At 43.5% G+C, this 15184-nt stretch overlaps 1 protein-coding gene across 3 annotated transcripts in view; it reads left to right on the top strand.

Annotated features, from left to right (window-relative positions):
- TMEM131 (transmembrane protein 131) overlaps positions 1-1238 on the top strand; it is a 177921-nt gene extending 176683 nt beyond the window's left edge. For all 3 annotated transcript variants that reach the window (XM_019716512.2, XM_019716511.2, XM_074332565.1), the window contains exon 41: positions 185-1238. In XM_019716512.2, coding sequence (XP_019572071.2) covers positions 185-472 — 288 coding nt within the window. In that variant the 3' untranslated portion in view covers positions 473-1238. The remainder of the gene's footprint in view (positions 1-184) is intronic.
- Positions 1239-15184: the final 13946 nt, after the last annotated feature.

The raw sequence follows: 15184 nt of genomic DNA, 5'->3' as shown, positions 1-15184 counted from the left end.
TGGGTCCTTTAAAATATCATGACCATGTGCTCAGACTCTGGAGGGCTATACCTATATATAGCACATTTGTTTTAAAACAAATTTCACTGTGGCCCAGCCCATTTTCCACATCCCCTCACACCTGCCTGCCTGGCCACCTGTCCCGAACCCCACGCTCACACCTTGTTGTGTCTTGTTTTGCCAGTCAATCCTGGGCAACAGCAGCAGCGTGTGGTCCAGCACTCCGTTCAGCAGCTCCATCTGGTCCAGCAACCTTACCAGCGCCCTGCCCTTCACCACTCCGGCCAGCACGCTAACCGGCATTGGCCTCATGGGCACAGAGAACTCTGCTCCTCACGCCCCTTCTGCCTCCGCTCTGGCCGAGGACTTGGGACAGACCTACAACCCCTGGCGCATATGGAGCCCTACAATCGGAAGAAGAAGCTCCGACCCATGGTCGAATTCACACTTTCCTCATGAGAATTGCAATTAGGCACACACAGCACAGTGGGTCCCTCGTCTAGATCATATGCCAGCTTCTGAGATGGCTCTGAGGCTCTCACTGCTGTAGTATCCCACACCCTTCCCCCATCTTTGCAAAACAGACTCAAGCAGGGCAGGCTTGGACCACTCGCTGCTTTTGGATCTTTCTTGCAATTATGAAAACGTGAGATTTGCTGTTGTGCTTTAGAGAAAAGTCTGGACTCAGCCACAAACTCTCATAAGGCCTATACATCTGAAAACCTTTACTGTTACCAATTTTCCACCGCCAGTCTTCTTCCATTCTCTTTATATATCTGTAGAAATATAAATTTGCCATTTCAGCTAAGGAAATAATTTGAGTTGATTCAGAAGTCCTGGCATGTGACAATTTTATTAAATTACCAAGTATTAAGTTTGGTTTTTAATAATTTCACAATATTATGCACCAAGATCTAATTTTAAAAATGTATGAGGACTTTGTGCTGAAAAACAGAGTATTTTTTTAAAATAAGGCTGTCCTGGTTTAAAAGCAGATTACAGAAATGTAAGTCAACTTGAAGAACAGTGTTTGAATGAATGTGAAAACATTCATTTGAGACCATCTGCATCTTCTGTGCTGTTTGTACTTGAGGTATGTAACATTTGTATACCTGAACTTATTTTAAAGATAAACCGAAATGCACATAGCCCAGTCTTGGTACAAGATTGGATATGTATTTCTTTAAAATACAACTTTGTGTTGTACTTTGAAATAAATGATGCTTTTTTCAAAAGCCTTGAATTGTTGTGTGTGTTCCTTGTTATACATGCAAGGTGCATGTGTATTGATTCTCCCACACCCAGGTGAGCCGTGCTGACTCACTTCTATGACAATTGATTTATCACAGCTGGAACCTCTGAGGTCTAATTAAATTCTGTGTTTTTCCATGGCAATCACTGAAGGTCCTTGATAGAAAAAGTTTACACATCTGAAATTTGTTTTCTTTTAAATAAAAGTGTGTTGACTCCTTTCCAACTTTAAAACTCCTCCCTCAACTTCTCCAAATGGTACCTGTCCAGACTACAGAGATAGCAGGCTAGTCTGGTATGCCAGGATGCATTGGTGGGGTTATTTTTCAGAAAGTTACCTGCTCCGACTTGCTCTTATTTCCAGTCTGTTTTAAAGCCAGCCTTTGGACACACAACCTTTGCTGGGTAACCAGGAGACGCTAAGCGTAAATGTTGTTTGCCGTCAAGCACATCCTGGAGAACTCCAACCATCCCCAAGAAGGTCAGAGGGGTCCAATTGAAACCTTGTACTGAGTGGTATTGAGTCCGACTTTTTCTCTGCTGCACACCAACACTCAGCAAACCAGTCACCCCGCTTCTCTACCCTGTGGCTTGTCCCTTGGGGACACCAGAACTCAAGGCTCCAGGTGGACCTGGACTTGCAATCTCAATGGCAGGGTCTGCTGTGACACTTGCAAAGTCAGAACACACTTAAGGCATGAGAATCTGTGCCGAAACAAGTACTAAAGTGTTACAAAGCTATGAAAACAGATGAGTGTCATGGTAAGCCTCATTTACAAAACGAAAATGTTGGTACATCTTGCCTCCATCAGGGAACCTCGGGCCCCTAAACTTGTTCCTTCATAAGAATTACCCGAGCCTCCCGTGCGGCTGCCTCTAAGTTCTCACTGTACCTGGGCTGCTCTCATCAGCGGGACAGAGGATGCCATACACTTGAAAAGGGTAAGAAATACATTGGCACCCCAACTTCAGATCTGCACCTGAGGGGCGAGTCCCCAAAACCTCTAGCTTTGGAAGCCAACAGGGCATGCATCCACATGACCGACACAGATTCTGCACCCCAGGGTCCAGCGCAAACACAGCCAACTGAAACGTGCCCAGATTTTGCATGATGGAGGCTTATTTGCTTATGTTAAAGCATTGGCCTGAGGGGCAGGCCTCTTAACACATCCATGTACCTACTGCAGTACTCTCCAAAGATAGGCACCATCTTTATCCCTCTCTTTCACTCCCAAGTCACCAGTGTCTCCCAGAAAGGTGCTTTTATGCTTATCTGGTGCCCAAATTTTTGTGGCCGCTGCCCAGGGAACACCTCTCGATCCCCTGGCCCTGGTCACCAGAGTGGCTTTCATCCATGGGCCCCACAGGACTGTAACAAACAGAAGTAGTTCTTCACTGGCTATCACTGTGGGGCACAGCAGAGAGGCCACAGACTGAGGTGCCAGGCTTTCTGTAAAAGTGGCCTATTAGCTCATTGTCATAGCTGTGGCCTGAGGGTCAGGCCTCTACACATCTAGGGGCCAACTATAATCTGCAGGCTGGGGAGGACAGCTGGGGCCCACCTCTGTGCTCTCCTGCCTTGCCCCAGGTCATCACGTCTCCCAGGAAGGAGTTTGTGTACACATCTGGCACCCCAGCTTTTGTGTCTGTTGCACAGAGGACACTTCCTTGCTAGCCTGGCTCTGGTGCCAATGAGGATTGTGTTCACGGGTTCAACATGAGGATAGGAAATAGTTCTTACCTGGCTATCCGTGCAGAGGGAAGAGACAAAAATGCCCATCTCACCGTCTTCCACTGAAAGAGGTATATTTGCATACTTTAAAAAGCTGCTGCCTGCGGGTATGGTTTCCAGTCAGCCTGAATCTAGGTACTGACTGAAATCCTTTCCCCCTCCCCATGCCCCCCACTTTGGGCACACTATCAACCACTGCAAGCCACCAAAAATAAAGTAGGCTGTGTGGACAGTCACGCAGGGTTGAAAGACAATATAGAAGTAGGGCATGGTTGAATAATAAGCTTCATCTCCTGTGCTAGGCTACTCCTACAAGACTGGGAGAGGTGACTGTTTTATCTAATGTGCAGAAACCACAGAGAGTCAAAGAAAATGAAGAAACAAAGTAATATGTCCCAAATGAAAGAACAAGATAAAACCTCAGGGGGAAAAAATACCTTAATGAAATGGAGATAAGTGAGTTACCTGATAAAGAGTTCAAAATAATGGTCACAAAGATTGTTCACCCATTCTTCTCCTGAGCGCAGTGAACAAGTAAGAATTTCAACAAAGATAGAAAATACAAGAAAGTACAAAAGTAGAAGTTACAGAGCTGAAGAACACAATGACCAAACTGAAAAGTACACTAAAGTGGTTCAACAGCAGACTAGATGAGACGGCAGAAAGGATCAGTGAACTTGAAAACAGGGCACCACTCACCCAGTCAGAGCAGCAAAGAGAAAAAAGAATAGCTTAGGGGACAACATCAAGGACACCAGCATTTGCATTACAGGAGCCTTAGAAGGAGAAGGGGGAAGCGGGCAGAAAACTTATTTGAAGAAATAATTGCTGAAAACTTCCCTAACTTAGGGAAGGACACACAGATCCAGAAATCTCATAGATTTCCAAATAAAATAAGAGAGCAACAACAAGACACATTATAATTAAAGTGTCGAAAGTTAAAGACAAGGAGAAATATTAAAAGCAGCAAAACAACTTATTACATAAAAGGAAACCCCCAAAAGACTATCACAGATTTTTCAGCAAAAAATTTGCAGGCCAGAGGGACTGGCAAGATATAGCCAAAGTGCTGAAAGGAAAAAATTGCCAAGAATACCCAGCAAAGTTGTCCTTCAGAATGGAAGGAGAGAGAAAAAGTTTCCAGAGCAGCCAAAGCTAAAGGACTTTATCACTACTAGACAGGCCTTACAAGGCATGTTAAAAGGCATTTCAAGATTACTGATTAGTAATAGGAAAACCTATGAAAGTACAAATCTCACTGGTAAAGGTAAATACAGGGGTGCCAAGAAAATGTATACACATTTTAAGAAAGGAAAACTCTTAAAATTGTAATACTCAATATATACCGATAACAATATATATACCAAATACAAGTCACGCTTGACTTCTGCAGTTACAAGTGGTGCTCAAAGTGGTTACCATCAGCGTCCAGACACTTCTGATTATGGCGAACTACTGCTTGAGCAACATTAACCAAAGTGTCCACTTGCATACATTTTTTGGTACCCCCTATACATAGTAAAATTCAGAATAATCTAATGTTGTATAATGGTGGGTTAAAAGGTTAAAAGATGAAAGTAGTAAAAACTATAATTTGTTATTGGACACATAAGATAAAAATATGTGTTGTCACACAGCAGCCTAGCAGACTGTCCCCCCATGTCTTTCCTTAAGGAAAGAAGAGTCTGTGAGACTCTGCATCTCTGGGACTGTATATTTCTCTCTACTTAGTCTCCAAAAGAGGGTTTGCAGCCAATGACGAGTAAGATTCCCCACAGGGGGGAGCAACTCAAGCCAGGCGGAACCCCATGGAGACCCCTGATGAGCTGCCTTAGAAAGATCTGGGAAGGGGCCTTGCCTCCCCTTCCCCCTGCCTGGGAAAAGCGGCTGCTGACTCTGGCTTTCTCCTATCATCTAATTGGGAGAAAAGTCTTTAGAGCAATAAGATTAAACTCTCTCTGTTCAGCTCTGTAAAACAATTTCGACATATGATATATGTCCCTTAAGGGAGTCGCATACCTCACCTCAAGGACTTTCTGCTTCGGCTGTTTGGAGACCAACATAATTGGTTTGGGTTGTTTCTGTAATGTGATAAATGAGTCTCACAGACCGTGTCAGAAACAATGCTACTCCCTTGTATGCTTATCAATAAAAACCACCAGTCAGCTTGATTCTGGGCTCCAGTCTTTCATGACTGTGAGGCCCCTGGCCTTCTGAGATTTAACTTCATTAAGTCTCTGTTTCTTTCTTTCTTAAAAACATAACCCAAAGCCGCCCCTTCTTTCACCCTCACTGCCCGTGTTGCTCTAGACATGACAAATATGTAAATTGCAACATCAAAAACAAAAATATTGGGCCGGCCCAGTGACTCAGGCGGTTAGAGCTCCATGCTCCTAACTCCGAAGGCTGCCGGTTCCATTCCCACATGGGCCAGTGGGCTCTCAACCACAAGGTTGCCAGTTCAATCCCTCGACTCCCGTAAGGGATGGTGGGCAGCGCCCCCTGCAAATAGCAACAGCAACTGGACCTGGAGCTGAGCTGCGCCCTCCACAACTAAGACTGAAAGGACAACAACTTGACTTGGAAAAAAGTCCTGGAAGTACACACTGTTCCCCAATAAAGTCCTGTTTAAAAAAATAAATAAATAAATAAATAAATAAATAAATAAATAAATAATAAAATAAAATAAAATAAATAAATAAAAAACACTTAAACAGAAGTTAAAAATTTAATTTAAAAAAGTGTTGGGAGGGGGAGTAAATATGTAGAGCTTTAGAGTGTGTTCAAATTAAGTTGTTATCAACTTAAAATAGCCTGTTATAAATATATGTGGTTTTATATAAGTCTCATCGTAACAACAAAGCAAAAGCCTATAGTAGAGACACAAAAGATAAAGAGAAAGGAATCTAAGCATATCAGTACAGAAAATCATAAATCAAAAAGGAAGACAACAAGAGAAGAAAGGAACAAAGGAATCACAAAACAGCCAGAAAATGAACCAAGATGGTGCAGTAGGTAAACACTATGTTTACCTTCTCTCACAACCACATCAAAATTACAATTAATCTACAAAACAACCATTATTGAGAATCTCCTAAAATCAAGCTGAACTGAAGCCTTTCAACGAAGGATGCTCAGAAGAAGCCACCTCCAGACTGGTAGGAAGGACAGAGATGTAGAACTGGTCCCACATGTGACCATTAAAGACTGGGAGGCCTATTTCAGCTGCAGGGGTCCCCCCCAACCCCTAGAGGAGCAAGAGATCCCAGTTCCACCCCAGCCCAGGGTTCCAGTGCCAGGGAAAGAGGTCCCCATAATTTTTGGTTGCGAAAACTAGCAGAGATTGTGACTGTATGAGACTGAGTGTGGCTGCACTCACAGGCGCTCCTCTTAAAGAGACCATGCACGAACTTAACCCACCAATGGAATCACTCGCTCTGAGCTACAGTGCTGGAGCAGCAGCTAGAGCGGCAGCAGGGACAAATGGTGGGGCATTGAGTTGTCTGGCTTGGGACAGGGCCTGGAGAGGCAGCTTTCTCCTGGACGGGGGAGCTGGTGGAGGCCATTGTTTCTTTGTTGAGCCCTCCCCCTTCCCAGAGTGTGGACGTAAGCAGCCTTTAGTTCTCCATGCCCTGGCAATTTGAGACCTGGCCCCACCCAACTTTCGGGCACACCCAGGCTGCTTTCAGTGGCTTTTTCATGCAGACCCCCTGCCTTGGCTCAAACTGCACTTTCCTAGGGTCTCTCAAAGGTTTACGGAACCCAGACAAGCAACATCTGGCTTGAGCATGTCCTGTACTTCTGGCTGAGCAGCCCTAAGCCGGCACTAGTGGCAGCCAGCCTTGGTTGGCAGCTTGGCCTCTCAAGGCGTTTCCAAGCACAGCACGGTGGCAGCCATCTGCGGATTTCTTTCTGGTTCCCACTGGCTGGGGAGCAGTGGTGCACAGGCTGTAGCTGAATTAGACATACAGCAGATCCCTTCCAAGGTGGTCCTGGGGCTGGCACCTCCAGTGGCCAGCTTCAAAATGAGCTGGGCATCACCCAGCCACCTCCAAGTATGACACACCCAAGGGGCAGACTGGGCAGGCACCAGAGTCCTGATGAGGCAGATCCTGCTCTGTAGGGTCAGCCCCTGCACAACAACTCTTCCACTGTAATCAAGGCCAGTCCTCACAAACAGTGAGTCCGAGGGTCAGCCCCTCCCATTGATGTGCAATTATCAACCAAGGCTTAACTGCAAGAGGAGGGCACACACAGCCCACTAAGGGACACACCTGGAGCACCCAGCTCAGGTGACCAGGGAGACTGTGCCACTGAGCCCCACAGCACACCTACTACATAAGGCCACTCTACTAAGACCGAGACATAGCAGTCCTACCTAATACATAGAAACAAACACAGGGAGGCAGCCAAAATGGGGAGACAAAGAAACATGTCCCAAATGAAAGAACAGAACAAAGCTCCAGAAAAAGAACTAAGCAAAACAGAGACAAGCAATCTATCAGACGCAGAGTTCCAAACACTGGTTATAAAGATGCTCAGTGATCTCAGGGAGAACTTCAATAGAGAAATAGGAAGCATTAAAATGGAGATGGAAATCATAAAAAAGAACCAGTCAGAAATAAAGGCTACAATAATGGAAACGAAGAATATTTTACAGGGAATCAACAGTAGAGATGAAGCAGAGGATCCAACCAGCGATGCAGAAGATAAGGTAGCAAAAAACACCCACCAGAACAAAAATAAAAAAGAATCCAAAACATTGAGGAGAGTTTAAGGGCCCTCTGGGACAATATTAAGCATACTAACATTCGCATTATAGTGATGTCGGTGATGTTGGATCTGCTGGCAGTTTCTGAGTGTGGGCCGGGATCGTGTCTCGTGAGGCCGAAGAATGGAAACACAGACCAGGGAGAGGCAAAAAGTTTTAAAAAGAGGATAGTTTATTAGAGGCCGGAGAAGAGGTTGCAGCTCCCGAGCAGGAGGGGGTCCCGAATGGGGGGTGCCCCATGACTGAGGCAAAAGCTCTTACTTTTATTTTGTTTATTTATTTTTTAAAGGATTTTATTGGGGAAGGGGAACAGGATTTTATTGGGGAACAGTGTGTACTTCCAGGCCTTTTTTCCAAGTCAAGTTGTTGTCTTTTCAGTCTTAGTTGTGGAGGGCACAGCTCAGCTCCAGGTCCAGTTGCTGTTGTTAGTTGCAGGGGGCGCAGCCCACCATCCCTTGCCGGAGTCGAACCGGCAACCTTGTGGTTGAGAGGACGCGCTCCAACCAACTGAACCATCTGGGAAGCAGCTCAGCTCAAGGTGCTGTGTTCAATCTTTAGTTGCAGGAGGCGCTGCCCACCATCCCTTGCAGGACTCGACGAATCAAACTGGCAACCTTGTGGTTGAGAGCCCACTGGCCCATGTGGGAATCGAACCGGCAGCCATTGGCGTTAGGAGCATGGAGCTCCAACCACCTAAGCCACTGGGCTGGCCCCAGCTCTTACTTTTATACCTTCCCTTGCCTGCTTGGGGAAGGGGAGCTGTTTGAAGAAGACAACTTGTTTGAAGAAGGGAACTAGCACCTTCTAATGAAATTCATCTACCACATTTGTTCTGCTTGCCCAACCTAAAGGAATTAGCAAAGTAACCCACTCTTATCTATCAGATCTGCTCCGTTTGTCAGGCCAAAATGAATTTTATGATTAACCTCAGGCCATGCTACATTATGTCCTGGAGCGAAGGAGTGATATCAAAACCTGAAGTTTTAGGATATAACTGTCTTTGTTTATTCTACCAGGGACCTCCCTGTCTACCTAAGGACATGCTAACTCTCCTGTATCAATAGGGGTACCAGAAGGAGAAGAGAGAGAGCAAGAATTTGAAAACCTATATGAAGAAATAATGACAGGAAACTTCCCTAACCTGGTGAAGGAAATAGACATACAAGCCCAGGAAGCACAGAGTGTCCCAAACAAGATAAGCCCAAAGAGGCCAACACTGAGACACATCATAATTAAAATGCCAAAGGTTAAAGACAAAGAGAGAATCTTAAAATGCAGCAAGAGAAAAGCAGTTAGTTACCTACAAGGGAGCCCCCATAAGACTGTCACCTGATTTCTCAACAGAAACTTTGCAGGCAAGAAGGGAGTGGCAGGAAATATTCCAAGTGATGAAAAGCAACGACCAAGATTGCTCCACCCAGCAAGTCTGTCACTTAGAATTGAAGGACAGGTAAGGAGCTTCCCAGACCCAAAAAAAAAAAAAAAAAAAAAAAAAAGCTGAAGCAATTCATCACTACCAAACCAGTATTACAAGGACTCTTAGAGGGATTTCTTTAGGATGGGAGAGGGGATTAACAGGGAAGGGATTAAGAAGTACAAATTGGTTATTACACAGTAGCCATGGGGATGTAGGGTATAGCATAAGGAATATAGTCAATAATATTGGGTACTAGATCTATCAGGGTGATAGATGGGAATGGGGTTAGGGGCAGGATGAAAAAGGTGAAGGATTAAGAAATACAAATTGGGGCAGACGGGTGGCTCAGTTGGTTAGAGTGTGAGCTCTGGGCAACAGGGCTGCCAGTTCGATTCCCACAAGGGCCAGCGAGCTGCACCCTCCGCAACCAGAATGAAGTCAATGAGCTGCCGCTCAGCTCCCGGGTGGCCAGATGGCTCAGTTGGTTGGAGCGCAGGCTCTCAACCAGAAGGTTGCGGGTTCGACTCCTCGACTCCCACAAGGAATGGTGGGCTGCACCCCCTGCAACTAGCAACAGCAATTGGATCTGGAGCTGAGCTGCACCCTCCACAACTAAGATTGAAAGGACAACAACTTGACTTGGAAAAAGTCCTAGAAGTATACGCTGTTCCAGAAGTACACTCTGTTCCCCAATAAAATCCTGTTCCCCTTCCCCAATAAAATCTTTTTAAAAAAATGAAAAGAAAAGAAACAAAGACAAATTGATAGTTAATGCAGAATGGGGAATATAGTCAACAATGTTGTAAGGATCATGTAAGCTGCCAGATGGGAACTGGACTTATCAGATCACATCATAGACTGTGTAGATGCCTGACCAATGAGCTGTACACATGAAGTAGAAAATATTGAATGTCAACTATAACTAAATATATAGGTATGTATAGTCACAGGATGTGGAGTACAACATAGAGAAGATAGTCGACGGTACTGTAGCAGCTGTAAGATGTCAGGGGTAGTAGCTTGGGGGGGGTCATCACTTTACAAGGGGTCTAAATGTCTAACTATTATGTGGCTTTGTACACATGAAACTAATAAAAATAACCCCTCCCCCAAAAAACCAACCAGAAAACAATCAACTAAATTGCAATAAGTACAGACCTACTGATAATTATTTTAAAGGTAAATAGACTAAATGCTCCAATCGAAAGACATAGAGTGGCTGAATGGAAAAAACAAAAAACAAAAACAGATCCATCTATATGCTACCTACTAGAGACTCACTTCAGATGTAAGGACCCACACAGACAGAAGTGAAGGGATGGAAAAAGATATTTCATGCGAGTGGAAACCAAAAGAAAATTGGGGTGGTTTTACTTATATCAGACAAAAAAGATTTTAAGACAAACACTATAAAAAGAGGCAAAGAAAGTCATAATGGTACAGGAGTCAATCCAACAAGAGTACATAATATTTGTAAATATTTATGTGCCTAAATATATAAAATAAATATTAAAAGACATAAAGGGATAAATAGACAAATAAAATAATATAGGGGAATTTAATATCCCACTTTCATCAATAAATAGATCATCCAGACAAAAAAAATCAATGAGAAAACATTGGCCTTAAACAGCACATTAAGTCAAATGAACTTAACAAAAATTAACAGAACATTCCATCCAAAAGCAAGAGAATACACATTCTGCTCAACTGTATATTGAATATTCTCCAGGCTAGATCCTATGTTAGGCCACAAAAAAACTCTTTATAAATTTAAGAAAACTGAAATCATATCTAACCACAGTGGTATGAAACAAGAAATCAGTTACAAGAAGAAAACTGGAAATTTCAAAAATATGTGGAGATTATACAACATGCTACTGAATAAGCAATGGGTCAAAGAGGAAATCAAAAGAAAAATTTTGAAAATTCGTTAAGAAAAATGAAAATAAAAATACAACATACCAAAACTTATGGAACGCAGCCAAAGCTGTTGTAAAAGGGAAGTTCAAGTGATAAAGGCCTACATCAAATAAACAACCTAACTTTATGCCTCAAAGAAACTAGAAAAAGAAGAACAAGTAGAGCCCAGAGTTAAGAGGAAAGGGGGTAAATAACAAAGATCAGAGTGGAAATAGATGATACATGTTGCGACCTGCACAACACAAGCCATGGGAAGGCGAGGGAGGCGGCGAGGGTTAAACTATAATAAAGAGACAGAGAGTCAATACAGTTAAATCACAGAGGACCAAGGGACTCGCAGCCTCAAGAGACTGGAGCCCCAAATCGGGTCACTGACAGTATTTATTGATTACAAACAATGAGCATCACATGATTAGAGGCAGGGTCTGTGAAACTCTCACACCAATTCAAAAAAATGATTTCAATACCCAATTATTTGTCCCAAAGCAGCCGAAGCATGTTGTCCCAAGATGACTAAGGTGCGGTATGCACCACCCTGGGGGAGAGAGTCTCTGGAGGTGAAACTGTCCCATGAGCTGAGCAGAAAGAGCTTGATGTTATCGCTCTAATGGGCCTCTCTCACAATAAGGTGAGAGGGAGAGGCAGAGGCAGGCAGCAGCTTCCCACAAGAACAAGAGGAAGGAGGGGCAAGGCTCCTTTTTATTATTTCTTATAACAGCTCATTGGGGTCTCAACGGGGTCCCGTCTGGCTTGAGTTGTCCCTCCCGCGAGGAATCTTACTCGTCTCTGACCGCAGACCCTTCTCTTGAAGACCAGGTGGAGAGACTCAGGATATTATAAACTCAATCCCAGAGAGGCACAGTCCCACAACTTCTTCTTTCCTTAGGGAAAGGTTGGGGGGGCAGATGGTTAGGCTGCTGTGTTACCACATCTCCCCCTTTTTGTTTTTGTAGTGTGAGAAACACAGACCGTGCCTTCTCTTCATTTAATGCCCTTTGGAGGGAGGCCTGTCTGCGTCCGAGGACTAAACAAAACAAACAAAATATAACAATTAATACAGCAATAATACCAAACAACCCACCACCCAAATTTTTTATCCAATTAACAGGATTTAAGGTGGAGAGTCTCTCTGCAGCAGCAGACAGGATATCTTCTCCTGGGAGAAGTTGGAGCTTAGCACTAGACATTTGATCAACTTCCTGTTGTAACTGAACAATATCTAGAGTGAGATTAGGCATATGTCCTAAAAGGTGAGTGCAAACTTCATTCCAAGGGGTACGTGTTTGATTATAAGCAAATGGGGTTACACAATAAGTGGTTATATTCCAATCACATTTAAGAGTAATCATCGTATGCAAATTTTCCAATTGATCACCAAGAAAAACAACAGTAGTTTCTAAATCAGTTAATCTAACATTAATTTCTTGATCTATCCTAACTTGTTGATTCCAGGTTTTACTAGCATTTTCATGCCATTTTTGTACAAATTCAGTGGTTTGAACAGTTTGATGAAGAGCAACACCAGAAACAGCAGCAACAGTGGTCACAGCAATTATTCCCATAATAGCAGCAATTAACAATCCAGTAAATCTTTTGGTTCTATGTACAATCTTATGAAGCAATTGAAGAACAATATGAACAGCGGGAGAGCCCCCCCACACCCTCAGGGCTTGGAGAGGAATCCACAGACCCCATCTTTTTCTTAAAATCATAACTTTATCTACAGAAGAATTATAAATTGAAGAATCAATACAGGTATACAAACGACGTTGAAAGCATTCAACAATACTAAGAGAATTTTCTACAGTAAATTTTCCTACCAAAAAAACACAAGGAATTTTAAGACACACTTGTAAATTAAGCATCTGTGTCTTCTCAAATCTAAAGGTATATTGTTTATCATTATCTTTGGTTAAATTTCCATTCCAAATTTTTTTTTTTTTTGACTTGCTGTTATTTATTTATTTATTTATTTTTATTAAATTTATTGAGGTGACAATTGTTAGTAAAATTACATAGATTTCAGGTGTACAATTCTGTATTACATCATCTATAAATCCCATTGTGTGTTCATCACCCAGAGTCAGTTCTCCTTCCATCACCATATATTCGATCCCCCTTACCTCATCTCCCCCCCACCCCTTACCCTCTGGCAACCACCAAACCATTGTCTGTGTCTATGAGTTTCTGTTTCTCATTTGTTTGTCTTGTTCTTTTGTTGTTTTTGATTTATATACCACATATCAGTGAAATCACATGGTTCTCTGCTTTTTCTGTCTGACTTGTTTAGCATTACTCTCTCAAGATCCATCCATGTTGTCACAAATGTTCCTATATCATCTTTTCTTACTGCCGAATAGTATTCCATTGTGTACATATACCACAACTTCTTCATCCATTCATCTATCGAAGGACATTTTGGTTGTTTCCATGTCTTGGCCACTGTAAACAAAGCTGCAATGAACATTGGAGCACACGTGTCTTTATCTCTAAATGTTTTCAGATTTTTTGGGTAGATACCCAGGAAAGGGATTGCTGGGTCATATGGCAATTCTATTCGTAATTTTTTGAGGAACCTCCACACCGCCTTCCATAACGGCTGCACCAGTCTGCATTCCCACCAACAGTGTATGAGGGTTCCTTTTTCTCCACAGCCTCTCCAACATTTGTTACTATTTGTCTTGTTGATGATGGCCTCCATTCCAAATTTTAATTGGACCTAGGGCTAAGGCTACTTTCCACAAGGTCTTTTGAACTGGACCCCGAATAGGAGTAATCATTTTCAACTGAGGCGGAGCCAGAACTTTATCTATCCAATAAATGGATAAATCAAATGGGATTTAATAATTTTAGGAAAATTTCCCAACACTAATTTATCTTGAAGAGATTGGGGATCAGAACATCTTCCCTGGGAACAGGTATGCATAGCAACACCAAAAGGTCCCCAATCAACAATTGTACCTAAAGAGGTAGAGTTAACACTCCATCTAAACTTCCCCTGCATTCTTCCCAATGAATGCGGGAATGAGTGTCAACCCACTTGTCCTGAGGACAGGGATGGATGGACGGAGGAAAAAAGGTGGGTACTTAACCCTTCTGTCTGAAATCCTTTTCCTGAAAGCATAAACGAATCTTTATAGGAATCATTTCCTTTGTCTTTTGGGATTACCCAAACTTGATCAAAAATTGGAACACAGGGAGGAATAGGGCTGATGCAGAGAGGGGGATATATAAATCCCAAGGCTGAGGCACCAAAAGATTAAACTCTCTGCCTTCTTCATTAGGAAACTCTGGGCCCCTTTGATCCTCTAGTCCTGGGAACCAGGAGCTGTCATTTACATAAACTAAGGGAGGATCATCATTCCAGGTCACAGGTGTCAGCAATGGGGGTTGGGAACATAAGCCCAATAGGTAACATTATCTGCTTGAACACCCAAAGGAAATAACTTACAGCTGTGAGAACAGCCATCATGGAAACAAACATATTGGTGGCTGTTGTAGGGAGCCTTTCCTCATTTAATTTTTACTTTGCCTCATGAGACAATTTTCTAAGTTGTCTCCAAGTTGGGAGTGCAATGGCTCCACGAGGAACATGAGCTGATGATGGCACAGGATCGGACCGCTGCGAGGAGCCACGCAGCTCAGGCTCAGGTGACATCGGAGGAGTCATCACACTTGGCAGAGGCACTGGCGCCCGGTAGGGCCAACTCGGTGGGCATGTCATCTAGGGAGCCGGACCCGATAGCGGGGGCCCATGACGCGATTTGTCCAACGGTTCGGGTCGCTCGGAGGCATCGCTCAACGGAGTGGCGTACACACAAACAACTGGTTGTGATCTGGTCTGGTGAGTGATGGTCACATTGGGCGGGGGACCGGACTCCATGATATGGCTTGATGCACCGACTGGGCACCCACAGAGGACGTTCTTTTGGTCCTGGGGAAATACAAGCAAAACCTCGTCCCCATGTTAACAGAGTCCCTAACTGCCATTGATTAGTCTGAATATCCTTCCACCAAATGGGCACATCCTCCAAAGCTTTAGGGCTATGGAGATTGTTAAAATGTCTTTCTGCAGCTGTACGCCCAAGGT

Source organism: Rhinolophus sinicus, linkage group LG05, assembly GCF_036562045.2.
Source record: "Rhinolophus sinicus isolate RSC01 linkage group LG05, ASM3656204v1, whole genome shotgun sequence".
NCBI lineage: Eukaryota > Metazoa > Chordata > Mammalia > Chiroptera > Rhinolophidae > Rhinolophus > Rhinolophus sinicus.
The sequence above is the reverse complement of the archived record's forward strand: the minus strand, read 5'-3'. Positions and strand labels throughout refer to the sequence as shown.